Source organism: Lepisosteus oculatus, chromosome 19, assembly GCF_040954835.1.
Source record: "Lepisosteus oculatus isolate fLepOcu1 chromosome 19, fLepOcu1.hap2, whole genome shotgun sequence".
In the NCBI taxonomy this organism is placed as follows: domain Eukaryota; kingdom Metazoa; phylum Chordata; class Actinopteri; order Semionotiformes; family Lepisosteidae; genus Lepisosteus; species Lepisosteus oculatus.
In genome coordinates this window covers 10,394,349-10,408,972 of record NC_090714.1, presented here as the reverse complement: position 1 = coordinate 10,408,972, position 14,624 = coordinate 10,394,349, and the positions used below count along the sequence as shown (strand labels likewise).

The window sequence follows — 14,624 nt, the reverse complement described above, 5'->3', positions numbered from 1 at the left end:
GATTTCTCTCCTGCGAACATTGTAAGGTTTGATAATTTGGCGACAACAATTTTTTTAACATGTTTTTTGCATTTATGAGTTGATATGAGCTGCTCTCATTCTTGAAATGCTTCTCTTCATAGTTCAGAGTCCCAGAGGGCTTCATATAAAAACTTCAGCTTGCACCACATTTCAGGTGTGCCAATTCTGTGCAACTTCAGCACGCACAGCTCAAAATAGTGTAAACATTGTGAGAAAAGGGTTAGAGAAAACAAGTTATGTTTCACTCTGTTTTGATTCTTTAATCTCTCTTTACAGTAAAAACTGTTCTTAACAGTGACTCCCTATTCTACAGAACGTATTGTGTAGAAGACCACAATCCACTGTACAATTCACACTAGTTATTCCACCAACAGGACCACAAATATAACTTCTTAAAACATATGTACAGCACAAACAAATCCATTTATTGAAAATAAGCAGTACAAATACAGCGTAATTCTGAGCAACAGTATTCAAAACTACAAAATAATCCCTCATGCTGTAAACAGGTGCAAAAATACAATAAATTCAGCATTGTTTTTACTCAAATGTCACATTCATTACAATAAATAAGCACAAATACAATTTAGAAATAGACAAAAAGTATTGTATAATTAAACTAAAGGATAAACAAAGAATAATAAATCCAGGTTTGCAATGAAAATGAATGGGGTTTTATACAATTCCAAAATTCCTCTGTCAACTCATATATTTATAGCAGAAGCACTGGGGATGCATTTATTAACAGAGAAACAAGTTTCTGTGCTCAGACAGTTAAGAATTCCCATGAGGTTACTCTGTCTTATGTATAAATCTTTTGGTTATTTTTAAGTTCTGAAACATGATAAATGAGATGATTAATATTTAATATAGAACACAAAAATTAAAACAGGTATTGTGGTTGCTTTTGTTTATTGTAAAACGGGACTTCAGAATTTAAATTAAGATTTTTGTTTCCTAAGCTTAACAATGATCCATAGTGGAAAATTAATAAAATAAACAGTACATATGTGACGTCAACTGAACAACATCATGACCTTATTGTCACAACGTCTGATGAATTTTGGAACATGTTATTATTATTATCTTTCACCACTGTTTCACCTTTTTACGATGTTGCAAAAAAGTGAATATTACTTAACAGAGTTAACACGGTTTTCAAGATCAACACTCGTTATCCTAACAAACAAAGTGCATGTGAAGGTCATCTTTTATCACAAGCTTTGTAAAAGCGCTGGCTAATGGCATCATTGATAAACTGCCAACGTTTCTCAGTGTGATTTAAGAACTGCAGGGGATGCCCATTAATTTTCAAAAAACCCTGTAGCACTTCAAAACAAGCGGTTAGGTCCGGTAAACCTATCATTCACAGGAAAAAGCTCCTAATCCGATTTGTTGTAAATAAACAGCATGTTAAGGAGTTTTACAATCAATTAGAATAAATGACTATATATCCCGGTACAGTATGTGCAGGACAGGATGATGAAGAGCATCACTGTTTAATTAGGACTTTTTAATGTTCAATTTACACTTAGATAAAAATGTGTACTAGAGGCTCTAGTGATACTGATTGTCAAGCAATGACCAAAAACAGATTTCTACATTCAGTGGGTCACTACCTCTGCGAATGTTGCCTAAATGTCTTCCATTGATGTCATTGCGTATTTGTGTTAGCACTTCAAATATTTAGGAGCTGGACTACATACTGTACAGCATCTACTACCTGCAAATCCTAGGTGTCCACAAAGTGGATTACATGTATTTAAGATCTTAATGCACCACAGGATGCTGTATTTTTGGAACAGGCTAATGTACACAGAAACAGAAATATTCAGTATCTACAGTTATATACCACATATCTCTTACGATGATGACTTTAACCTATGCATAATATGCTGGTGAGCATTATACAAATTCCAAAGAAAAGCTGTTCTTAATGCACTGAAACTCAACACCTATCTTTGTTTTATGAAATCATAGAAACAAAATGCATTCAACTGAGGGGGTGAACAATGATTGTTAGATGTGGTTATAGATTCCCGTCTCTTTAGAAAACAAAGACACCCTGTTTTTGTCTATGGTTCAAAATTTGTATGCAAAACAAGATTCTCCGGGTCATTGACATCAAATGGTTCCTCCTGGCCAAAAGCATAGCCAAATGAGGCCTGATGCATTTTTAACTTAATTGATAATGATAAGTAGATTGGATGGGCACACCAGCTGCATCTTCCTGGAAATATGATTGCTATCATTAAAGCTGTGGACAAATATTCACAGGTGACATAACCATATCTGTGGGACAAGCTCTGACTAACATATTAGCTCTATTTTTATAAAAAGATTTATCCCATTATTTTTATTGTGCAACTGATGTTTGTATTATGTAGAGCAAAGTGACAATACTAGGAATGTTGATTATCAAAGTACACCAGAAAACCATTTCAGAAACTAAAGATATATTTATCAAAATATATAAGATCGTAATTACTTCGCTGATGTTAAATAATGTTCAATTGAATGTACTTCAGTATATGTTTAATATATTATTATATATTAGTGTCACCAGTACAGTAAACTACTGTATCAACGCTTAGGTAATGAAAGTCTAAGTCTGCAATGTTGTTTAACAACCAAATGCTCTGTGATGCAATGATGGCTTGTGACTTTAAATGGATTTAAATTTTAAACTTAAGAAAAAAGCACAAACTGGCATAGCTAATATTGCAAAATATATACAGTATACATACAGTACACAAAATAAATTACTATAGATTGGGTAGTATGGTATAAGCTAAAAACAGTTTGAAACTGTAATGTATCCTCACTGTTATTAAATTTCATTTGAGAGCGTTTAACCCTCTTAATGTTAATGAATTAATTTCATTATGTTACCATTAATTTGAAACAATTATACATTAACCATTTTGAAAACATGACTGTTTTGGAATGGAGAGACCGTTAATGGCATATATCACAAGTAATGTTTTAAGTTTGAAACATTACCAAAAGACAGACTTTTGTAAAATGACTGTATATCATAAAACTAATAATTAATAGAAAATTTGTGTTTTTTGGCACAAAGAAAAATTTAATACAAAGATTTGTTGACAGTTCAAATAAAAAAAAAATAGGATGTAAATGCTAGTAATCATTAATCATGTTCTCTTCCATACTGTCATGGCTGAGAAGAAATCATGTATCATTCACCTATCTTTTCCTAAAGGTGGACAATGGGCTAAGGTACAGAATTTCACATTACTCAACCAAAACTGAACTTGTGCCTTGAACACTGTCCTCTTACACAAACTAGACCTTATGGGCATTCTTCACAGAAAAAAGTTTTCTCCCCTCCAGTGGTCACATGTTGTTTGATGTCTGTTTTCTTAAAACGTCTTCTAAAATGATTTACATGTCTTGAATTCATGGATGTCTACCTACAGTATAGCCTACAGTGTCTAGGCTAAAACATTTAGAAATTAGTTAAAGTGAAAAATGAATAAAGCCCCATACATAAAGTCGAATCCAGTCTTTCTTTCCTTCTTTATTTTCTTCTCATCCAGATCTGGAGAACGAGATGCATATCAATATTACAGATGCTATTACTTGGTTCCTGAAGTAATATCTCATGTGTCATATTTTCATGAACCCACAAAACTGGACACAATGCAGAATTTCCCTTTTATTGCACAGAGCACATTCCTGTAATTTTGTTTACACTTGAAATCTTTCCTCATCTTTTGAACACAAAGTTCTAAGGAATGCATTCTTGAGCAGAGTACTTCTTGTATACTTCTCAAGAAAAAAATTCAATGGATTCCAGACCTCCAATGTCTGGTCAGTGATGTTAGATTGCATTTTAACCTCAGAGAGCCTGTAAGGTCCAGTTGATCCATAGCTTCAAGGTCCCAGTTATGCTTAATTTAAGATTCTCAGTTGTGTTTTGTCACAGTTAAGGAGAACATTTCCAGCCATCCTTTCCCTAGCCTCAAAGAAGATCATTATCACTGGAATTTGCTCAAAATGTAGTCAACGGGCCAGATGGAACTGAACGTTATACGGTATAGGAAAAGATTACCACTGTAAAAAAAAAAACAGAAGTGATTGGCTAACAATTTACTACTGTCGTAAAAAACAGATTCAGTTCACTTCAATTCCGAAGAAGACCCAACAATTATTTTGTATAATTTCCTTAAGGAAACAGACAGAAGTGAGAAGGTTTCTGCTTTTTGCCAGGGGTGGAATAGAGATTCGTGTATATCAGTCTCTGTAATCTAGACTAACAGTGGAAACACACAGCGAGGTTTAAGGCAACATTTGCGATTTAATTCTTTATGAATTTAATTCATTCTCTATCCTGTTAAGACGTACGGAAGATTATATTAAGCTTCCGCAAAGAAACTATGCACTGACAACTTGATTTAAAAAGTAAATCTACAAAAGCAAGCGACAAATCGGATAGAAACGGTCGTCGAATGTAATTAGCATTCAATTGCTTCGTGCTTCGTATTATGCGGTATCGAGATTCTGTAGTTGATTACAATCTATAATTACCCAAGGTAATTTATAGAATTAATATTTTTTTTAATACTGTTTGCCAGTTCCAGAATCTCTACTTAGATACCTTTAGAAGAGTTTCTGATGGTAGTCTGTTGAATTCTAGTCTATTACGGTTTAATTATTATACTAAATTATTTTAATTAATTGTGTATATTTTAATATGACATGAACATTACAGGATTTTGACACCGGGCGAGATTTTCCTTTGTTCTTCTCAAATCATTCTCTCATTCCATCCCACAGCTCTCTTTGTGTATCGCTCATGTTGGCAATTTAAACTCACTTTACGCCCGTTCAATACAAATTTCAGTATTTCAGCATGATCGCCCAATGCATCTTGGTAGACTAAAAGACGATTAATTTGTTAATCGTTTTTAAAGAGATAAATTTTTTACAGTTACTTTGCTATATAAAGAATTATAAACATCCATAAACATCTTAAATTCTCAGTTGCAGTACACGATAGCGTGTTGCAGTAGACTTAGCCTTATTTCGAGCATATTGAGGAATGTTTTTATGTATGTTCAAAAACAATATTATCTAAGTTATCTAAAGAGTAAAACTGTCTCGTTTCTTTAAGTTAAATTCTATCCCAAAGAAGGAATGTATTCATCATATCTGTTTTAAGTGGGGGTATCCCTTAATTTTCTGGTTGATTTACAATTACAAATCAGCACGTACCCGTTGAGGGAACCTTCAGACGTTGCAGGCGTCTGTAACCCCTTTCAAGTGCATGATAGTCAGTGTCTCTGTGTAAGGATGACTACCAGAGGACACGGACCTTTGCGACGAGTGCCGGTTAAATTTCCTCTTAAAGCCCACACAGCTCTTCGGTCGCCCCTTCAGGTACTCTTTGTAGTTCTTGGTCAGCAAAGTATAGAGGAATGGATTAATGCAACTGTTGCTGTATGCCAGACAGGTCACTATAAAATTGATATAAACCATTGTCTTGTGGGACAGCTTGCCATGTCCAAAATAATAGATGCTTAGCAGCTGCCACAACCAAAACGGTAAGAAACATGCCCAGTAGGTCAGAACGATGCTGAAGATCATGTAGAGAACTTTCTGTTTGGGGCACCGATTCATTTCCTTCGTGGTGAACACGGTGGTCTGGGACATCCAGTAAGTCCTGGCTAAACGGATGTACAAAAAACCTATGACAATCCCCGGAGCCAAGATGCAGGTGTTGAACAGGACAGTCAGGTACACCTTATAGGCTTTGATCTGCCAAGTCGGGTGGCACATGCGCTTCTCCACCCCGTTATGGACATTCGTCTTCAGATCGATCATAATCATAGTGGGGAGGGCAAGCAGAAAAGACACCATCCAAACGGCGCAGGTAACTGTCCTTCGATAGTGCCTGGATCTCCCAAACGTGTCCAGAGGCTTCACCACGGCGAGGTACCTTTCAGTGCTCATTATGGTGAGGATGAAGATGCTGGCATGCATGGTGAGGAAGTCCAGGCTGAAGAGAATCCGGCAGCCGATGTCCCCAAAAAACCAGTCCTTGACGAAATAGGTGCACACAACGAAGGGGATAGTGGACAGGTACAGCAAGTCAGCCAGGGCTAAATTCACAATGTAAACGTACATTGAGCCAGTTACCCTCACTGAGATGTTCATGACGACCAGTGTGTAAACATTGCCGACCACCCCAACCAAGCACATCACGGTCAGGATGGTCCCAAGCAAGGAAGTGACGAGGATCTCATTGAAGGAGCCCGACGATTCCACCGAAGATGCAGACGGTACCGCGGAGTTAGTGAAGGGAGAGGCATTCACCTGGTTCCAGGTAGTTTCCATTGCGCTGAACTGCGACAGAAATAGAGGAAACTCTAGAACATTGACAAGATTTCCCTACGTTAAGTGCATGCAGTAGAAAGCTTCACTGTATAATCTTTTCTGATTCTCTTGTACATCTTTATTTGCAGTCCGGATTAAATGGTACTGTTTAAGATTTCCATGTCTAGCGACACTTCGAAAGAAGTTTGCATGGCGTTGCAAGAAAACATCTGCATTCATAAATATCCAGGCACGCACCGCTTTATAGCAAGGTGCAGCAACTGACGAGCGCAAAACACTTCTCAGTCTCCACAACCGCTGCGCAGAGGTACCCGCTGAAATGTCATTGTCTGATAACACACCACCTGGTCTGCAACAACAGTTCTTCAGGCAATCTTCAGATTCCTGACGTGTGCTGTGTGAAATAACCTTTACCTCACCGTAAATTCAGAGGAGGGCGGGATTCAATTCGATCGTCTTATTAAAGCACAGGAGGAGCTCTATCAGTTGTCTTGCAAAAAGCTCCAGAAAGCGTGAAAGAGCCGGACATCTGGTCCGATCGTTTGTAGGTTTGTACATTTTAAGTATTTAGGCTCGTAACGACGTTAATTACTTTGAGAATGAATGTAACCTTGTTCGTTAAAATAATTTTAAGTTGGAAACTAAAGTGTTTTTAAGGCTATGTACTACTTGTCAGTCATAAGAACTCAGGACGTACTGCATGTTCTTCACACACCGCAAGAATTGTTGTTCAAGGCACAAAACATTTACAGCAAGTGAAGTATAATAAAATTACTGGAAAAATCATGAAAGATCATATTGCGAATTGGCGCTGCGTGTGTGCGACGGGTGTGGGGTCGAGTCTTTTTCGCTCCTTACTAACATCTAGTCATTATATTTAAGAATCTTTTATAAAGAGTCCTCTGCACAGCCTTTCTGAGAGTAAGAAAGCATCTTTTAGCACTTTCTTTATTTCGGCGCCAGCTATTTCTTAAATTGTAATTAAAAAAGGTTAATTTCAGCCATCTGCACATTGCTGTCCCCGAAGACCTGTATAATTCCGTCTGCAGGTATCCGACAGAAACTGCAGAATTACAGTGTGTATCGACCATCTGTAGCTCTATACCTACTCAAATAAGTTTCAAAGGTAAAATTAAATTATACCAATAGAAATATTATTATGGAACAAGTAATATGTTCATTCCATGCTGAAAGTAATAATAATAATAATAATAATAATAATAATAATAATAATTGCTTACACTTATATAGCTCTTTTTCTGGACACTCCACTCAAAGCGCTTCACAGCCAATGGGGACTCCCCTCCACCACCAATGTGCAGCCCCACCTGGATGATGCGACGGCAGCCATAGTGCGCCAGAACGCTCCCCACACACCAGCTTTCAGTTGGGAGGAGAGCAGAGTTATTATGCCAATTCAAGAAGAAAGAAAACACAACGTTTCGGCTGTTGAGCCTTCTTTAGGTGTTAAATATTACTATTACTATGAGAGCTTCTGAGCATTACCTATTAAAAACCAAATGTTGTCTTAAACAAGGGATACCACTATTTTTCGTGATAAATTCAGCGCAAAAACAGTATTTTTAATACAGTGCATCTATACCACAAACAAGTATTAATTTTTGTTGCTTTCAAAACTCGGTTAAGTGTGACTGTACTTAAGAACATGTAAGGCATTATTATTATGGGTATATGAAAACAGTTTAATCTCTTTTCTAAATTTTCTCGATGATTTGCTGATCTCAATAAAACGAGATGTTTTAAAAGCATTTTCTACTCGAGATGTAACAAGGACATATCCTTAAAACGATACCAACCAGTTCTAGTCAGCTGCTACCGTATCTTATTCGCTTAAGTACCACGGCACTGTAGAGCGCAGAAAGATCTTTTCTATTTGAACTGTGCGCTGATGCCTCACCGTAAATGATCTGCTTTTTAGGGAATGATTAAAAAGAACCTATGAGAATGATTAAGAGAATTGGCTTCTGAGATCTTCAATTTGTAATATTATTACCAAATGAAAACGCTTTAACAAAATTAAGACACTAAGAAACAAAAGCCTTTTTTTATCCTACTTTTACTTTTGTAGTGGGGAAAAAAAAGTAATTTTCACTGGAGGATTCTGTACATTTTCATCTCGGCCCCTTTTTCCGATAAATGAAAGTGACTTTATACAGCATCTGCAGAACCTGCATTTGAGGTTGTAATTACAGGGATTTGGAGCGCTAGAGTGTGATTCTGCTAGAGCTATTTACAGATTGCTTGACATTTGATGAAAACTTTTTCCTTTTTCCCCACCCAATGGTGGAGCAAATATAGAAAGCATAAAATGGTTTCCATGCTCTTTTGTATTGATTAACCTAGCCTTCTCAGTCAAGTTATCGAATAAATGTGTTTATACAGTATCTTAAAAAGTATTTAAATCCTTTATGATGTCCCAATTTATTCAATTAAAAAAATGAATGATACACATTTTTAAACTTAATATGTTAAAACCTGGATTCTCAAACTGAAGACTTCTAAGATTAGTGACGGTAAATGTCAACAAAACTAGAGAAAATGAAAATTAATTCAGACCCGTGAACTCAATATCTGGTGAAAGCACTTTTGGCAGTAATTACAGCTGCAAGTCTTTTTGAGTGAGTCTCTACCGGCTTTGCATAGCAGCTTGGTAAAGTCTTTGCCCATTCCTCTAGGCAGATTTTCTCAAGCTCTCGCAGGTTGCTTACAGACAGTGGTTTGCAAGTCTTTCCACTCATTCTCAATAGGATTGAAGTCAGGACTTTGAATGAGCCAATCTCCCCAGTTTCCACAGGTACAGAAGGTCAGTGTGAAGATCAATTGTAATACATCAGGAGAGAAAATAAGCTCTGCCCATGGGTCAAACAAAAATAATAAATAGTATTGGTTTTGGCTTCCATTCAATGGTGAAGATGTACTATTTCTGTGGGCCAGGTGAGTAGAATGTGGAGTTTTAGTATTGTACTGCACCTATAGCTCTTTAAATGTCTTCAAATAAGCATGCCAACCCTATTCAAGGGTATGTCTTGTTTTAGAAATTAACAGTACAGTACTGCAATGCATGCATCACTTAAAAATGGTTTTTGAAGAAGGAAGCAAATGTGAACATATATTTCTCACACTAAGACATTAACAGTGTGTTTATTAATATTGTAACGCATACGGCCTCCATTGCTTGCGAGAGCTGGCTTACCAGACACCGCCCTTCCCTGTGAATAGCAGGGACCGCAGCCGCTGGGCTGATGGGAGATTTCCATTTGGCTTAAGCGGCTGGGTCCCTGTTGAGTGATGCCAGAGGCCTGGGTTTGAGTCCCCGACGGTGGGGGGCTGACCTGATGCCGCAGTGGCGAAGACGCCCATGTGAACCCCGAAGTGTTACATTGGTGTCAGCGATGGGATGGGGTAGCAGTTTGCCGAGGACAGCGAGTTAAGTGAGGGAGAGTGTAACGTCTACGGCCTCCATTGCTTATGAGAGCTGGCTTACCAGAACGGTGACGTCACCGCCTTTCCCTGTGAATAGCAGGGACCTCAGCCACTGGGCTGATGGGAGATTTTCCTTTGGCTTAAGCGGCTGGGTCCCTGTTGAGTGACGGCGGAGGCCCGGGTTCAAGTCTCCAGCGGTGGGGGGCCGACCTGATGCGGCAGCAGCGAGGGCGCCCACGTGAACCCCGAAGCGTTACAATATACATTACTGTATCCTGGAAAGAATCAATCTGTATCCTGTGGTTTTCCTTTGGTGTTTTTTCTCTTGAGCTGAAATGTATAAATGACAAGATGCCACAGCTTATGGTGCTTTGCTGTGGTTGAATATGAATATTGAATATAATGAATATGATATTACAGAAAGTGAGCAGGCTCTTAGGTTACCAAATTTAGCAAAACAATTTCACATTCCTTAAAGATGGGGTTAAGGGAGTTTTTTATTTTAATTTTATCTCGAATTGAATTGCAATAAGAGAACAATATCTCGTATCACAGCAAAGCACTTCAATACCTTGAAGGCAAAGGGGACAGATTCATGCATTAAAAACAACAATAGCAAAATAAATGTTATATTCCCCATGGGTATTAAGGATGCCTATAAGGCTTAGTGTGTAGCCACTGAACAGATTGTTCACCACTGAGTTCAATCACAGGTCAGTTTTTAGTCAGGCCAGTACAGGAGAGGTGGAGGCTGTGGTACAGTATAGTACCACCAAGTCAAATACTAAATTTAAACCCTTCTTTGAGTGGGAATTACAAATGAATAGCCAAAAAGATGTGCGTGAGTTGCCCTAAAATTCAAACGAAAGCATAAGGTAAGGTAAATGATGGTTATTGTGGAGTTACAAGCTAAATTTTCATTTGAGCAGGACCACTTCAAATGAAAACTGACAAGAGAAGTCAGAGGTCATATATAACTGTATATCTGTGTTATTCCTATCATTAGATGTATTATTCCTGCTTTATCAGTAAATCTATCAATAGGTAACTCGGAAACACAGGTGAACGAGGTGGATTTCCCACAGATTTGTACAAAAAAGTGAGGAGACTCTTGTTGTGGTGAGTAGGTAGACATTAGATAACTATTCTCCTATTCTGAACAGAAACGAATGCTGTTCTAATCAAGTAAGAATTGGCTTTGTACTTTACCATACTGGATGTTATTGCAAGTTCTGTATTCTGCTTTGTGAACTGTCCTTGGATTATTGGAGTTTTTATTAATTACATTAACTAAGCCTGTATGGTTCCACTGAGCTGTTATTCTTACCTTTTTTTGCTATCCAATATGTAGCTTCTGAACTTTGAGATATTTTTAAAGACATTTTTCCTTGGAAGCTATTTGAATTAAATAGGACACAAGAACAGTATGGTTGTGGTCTCCTAGGTGACCACATGTACAGTATGTTAGAAAAGAGACAGGTTTCTCATATATACAATGACTGCATATATAATATGTTATAGCATGTTAATGCTGTGTGATCTACAAATAATAGAAGCTGCGTGTTTCGTATTATTCTGGTACGAATGAGACAGGGTGGAGGGCTAATTTGTAATAGAGGCTGGTTGGATTACATTACAATCCTGTATACTATATGGAGATAAGAGTGTGATCTTAAGGAGTAGGAATAACCTGGTGTGAAGGAACAAGTAAAGATTTGTTCCATGCTGAAAAGAGAAGAAAAGAAACACAACGTTTAGGCTGTGGAGCCGTTTTTGAAGATGAAGACCCAAGGAAAGCTCCACAACAGAAACGCTGTGTTTCTTTTCTTCTCATTTCAGCAGGGAATAAACCTTTACTTGTTCCTTTGCAACCTATGCATGCTGACACAGCTACCTAGGTGAACTACTTTAACCTGGTGTGAGCCAGGGGAGGTCGTATTACAAAGTACTAGTGCACATTAAGATGCACTGTAACCGCAGGCGCCAGTTTAAATAATGTCAGGAGAGTTAGGGCAGGAGTAGTTAAAAAAAGTTAGAAAATGGGTGGGAGTACAAACTGGAATGGAAGCAGCCTGAGAAGTCAACTCCAGATGCCCATCACTCTGAGTGAATGAGTTTCATTTTCTCCATCCAAAATGAATTTTCCTTAAGTTTACAATTGTGTTCCCATGTCTTTGTTTCACTGCTTAGTGTGAAACAGTCTCTGTGTTAAACCTGCCCTTTTCATATACACAGACATTGTGTGCTTTTTATTGTTCTCCCACAATATCTTAATGAGGTTCATGTTGCATTTATCAATGCTGAATTTCATTGCCAAGTTTCTGCTAAAGTTTTTTTGTAAGTTCCTTGCCACTCTTTCTTGTTTGCCAGTGTACCAGTTTTAGTATCTTCAGCAAATTTTACAAGTTTGCTAATTATACAATAATTTCATTTACTGAAGCATGTTGGAAGTCTTTGACATTTACTGCTAGATTATTCTAAAATCAGTATCAAGGGAGCAATAGTACCCTGGAAGTATTATTTTCAGCAGCACTGAACCCAGCTGAACCAGTACCGATTTAGAATCAGTCTTTGTCATATTTGAAAAATTAGTGTCAATTTCTAACTTTTCTTCAAGTAATACAAGTTTCTTCAAAGTTTTCTCCATTCAAATGCTTTATGGATTATCTGTTTGATGGTGTTTTTTATATTTTGATAAAAATGAATATCATGGCAGAATGATAATAAACGATTATTCTCTGAACAGGTAAGATTATCTATGTGAGTGGGCTAAGTGTAAAACTGTATCATAAGACAAATGAAATAATGAAGGGATTTTATCATGGGCTAATGAGTTGGAGGGTTAAATCCAACTACATGGTACAAATTTATAATGTGCCAGACAAAGAAGGAAAGAGGAATGTGAGACACAGATAGAATAAACAAGCATTCCTTGGTGTCAAAACATCGGCCAGAGACGGTCAGAGGTCATGTCAGAAAACCTGTAAGATGACCAAATATGGATATTTTTATCCATATTTGGTCTTAAGAAGTATAGGCTTAAGAAGTATAGCTTTAGTAGGAATTTGGGTTAACAAGAAACATATAGAATTTGCAGGAAACTTATATTCTATAGCTTTTTTGATCTGGTAACCCCAACACATTGTAAAGCTTTCAAGTTTGGAGGTGGTATACTGGGTAATTATCTCTCCAGATGAAAGCCAGTTAAGATGCCTTTACAACAGCCACAGTGGATAAAGGTGAAGATTTTCCATATTTCCGTCCTCCCAGGACTCCTGAGAGTTATCTTCCCACTACAGACCCGATGGAATCTATCACAGCTGGAGATGCCAAAAGATAGCTGGCTCATGAAATGGCAGGCAGCAGTGGGGGTATAGGACACCCCTGACTAGTGTCCCTGGAAACATTAGATACCTAAGAGTACTATCCCTGATGGATTTGCATGTGTAATCATTGCATTAATTTTTTCAAACCTACTGTATGTAACTCATTTTAACAAGCACTGTCATGGATCCCAAATCCACATGTTTTCCACTAGAAAGAATCCCTTTCGACATGACTGTGTGCCTTTTCTGCATCTTGAGAAAAGATTGCACAAAGACCTTTGGTTTAAATGCTGGTATGGATGATACGAAGAGGATAGCAAATGTTACCTGTTGCCAGCCAGGTTCTAAAAATCTTACATCTATGTGTGAACACTCTGTTTAACATCTCAATTTCTTAGTGACCAAGGGCAATAGCCAGCGCATAGAAGGAGAACCTCTCATAACATGAATCCCTCTACATAACCGTCTGCATCATCTCAAACATCTGATCACAAAAGGAGAAAGAGACCTCCAGGGTTATGTCATTAAACCCAAGGAACTTAGCTTTGCATAACTCAGAGAAATTGGGACACTCAGAAATAATGCTATACAGTAGATCTTCCACTGTATGCCATCTGAGCACAAGATTAGCTTATTTCTTTGCAATATCCTACTGTTTGTGAATGAGCCTTTTTGGTGTGCGCTCAAGGAGTGCTAATTTATATTCCATTTGTTTTGTACACAAAGTATTTATTAACAGCAGAGGGATACTGTAGTAGAGCTCCCAATTAATTAATTTATTGTAAACCATAAAATGCAATGGGCACTCGCTGAACCCGCGTATGCAAGAAATTAGTCAAGTTTGTAGTGAGATATTAATTTAAATAATTTACTTTATGGTAGCATCATCTTGTGTCTTTATTTGGAATGCTTGCTGTTATACTAGCAGGCTATAAAATGGTTACAGAGTACATTGTGATGTGATCTGTAATAACTACTGGCAGAACATCCACATTGTAAAATTGAGAAAAGGGGGATTTCAATATGAAAATGAAATCAGTCCTAGAGGACAACTTATGTCTGGCAAAAAAGGTATTTTGTTTTGCCAGATGGCTTAAACACTCACCAAGCATTGAGTAGCTCAAGGTCATATATAAAATCTGCACAGAGCAACAGATATAGTGCTCTGTGAGGTTTCCTGCTGTGCACATAATCCATCAAGAGCTGGGCTAAATACAGCATTCATTTCAGTGTCAATAAAAAAAACTATAATTGGAGAAGTCCGATAATTTGGTCAGTGGAGAAAGGAAATCTGGGTGAAAATCAGGCATCAGGCATAAGCTAAAATAAAAAAAAACAATTTATTTTCTTGATAAACTTAAAAAAATGCAATGCTCTGTTTATCATTATCCCTAACACAGAGCAGAAAGTGGGGAATTACAGCTATACACATGACAACATGACTGTTGCACTGTATATAGAAAAGCCATAATG

The 14,624-nt window shown here is 37.4% G+C and overlaps 1 protein-coding gene across 2 annotated transcripts; it reads right to left on the bottom strand.

Moving 5' to 3' along the window:
- Positions 1–425: 425 nt before the first annotated feature.
- On the bottom strand, positions 426–6,713 carry uts2r5 (urotensin-2 receptor 5). 2 transcript variants are annotated; one of them, XM_006637244.3, is made up of 2 exons: positions 5,260–6,713; positions 426–4,098 (listed from the first exon to the last, which is right to left on the bottom strand). In XM_006637244.3, the coding sequence occupies exon 1, from the start codon at positions 6,379–6,381 to the stop codon at positions 5,275–5,277; it is 1,107 nt and encodes a 368-aa protein (XP_006637307.2). In that variant the 5' UTR covers positions 6,382–6,713; the 3' UTR covers positions 426–4,098; positions 5,260–5,274. The 2 variants fall into 2 exon arrangements, with proteins under 2 accessions (XP_006637307.2, XP_015215590.2); XM_015360104.2 differs by having other exon boundaries at positions 426–3,583.
- Positions 6,714–14,624: the final 7,911 nt, after the last annotated feature.

What these genes read in the sequence shown, in the direction of transcription:
- uts2r5 (XM_006637244.3), bottom strand. Translation starts at nt 6,381, where the DNA reads ATGGAAACTACCTGGAACCAGGTGAATGCCTCTCCCTTCACTAACTCC.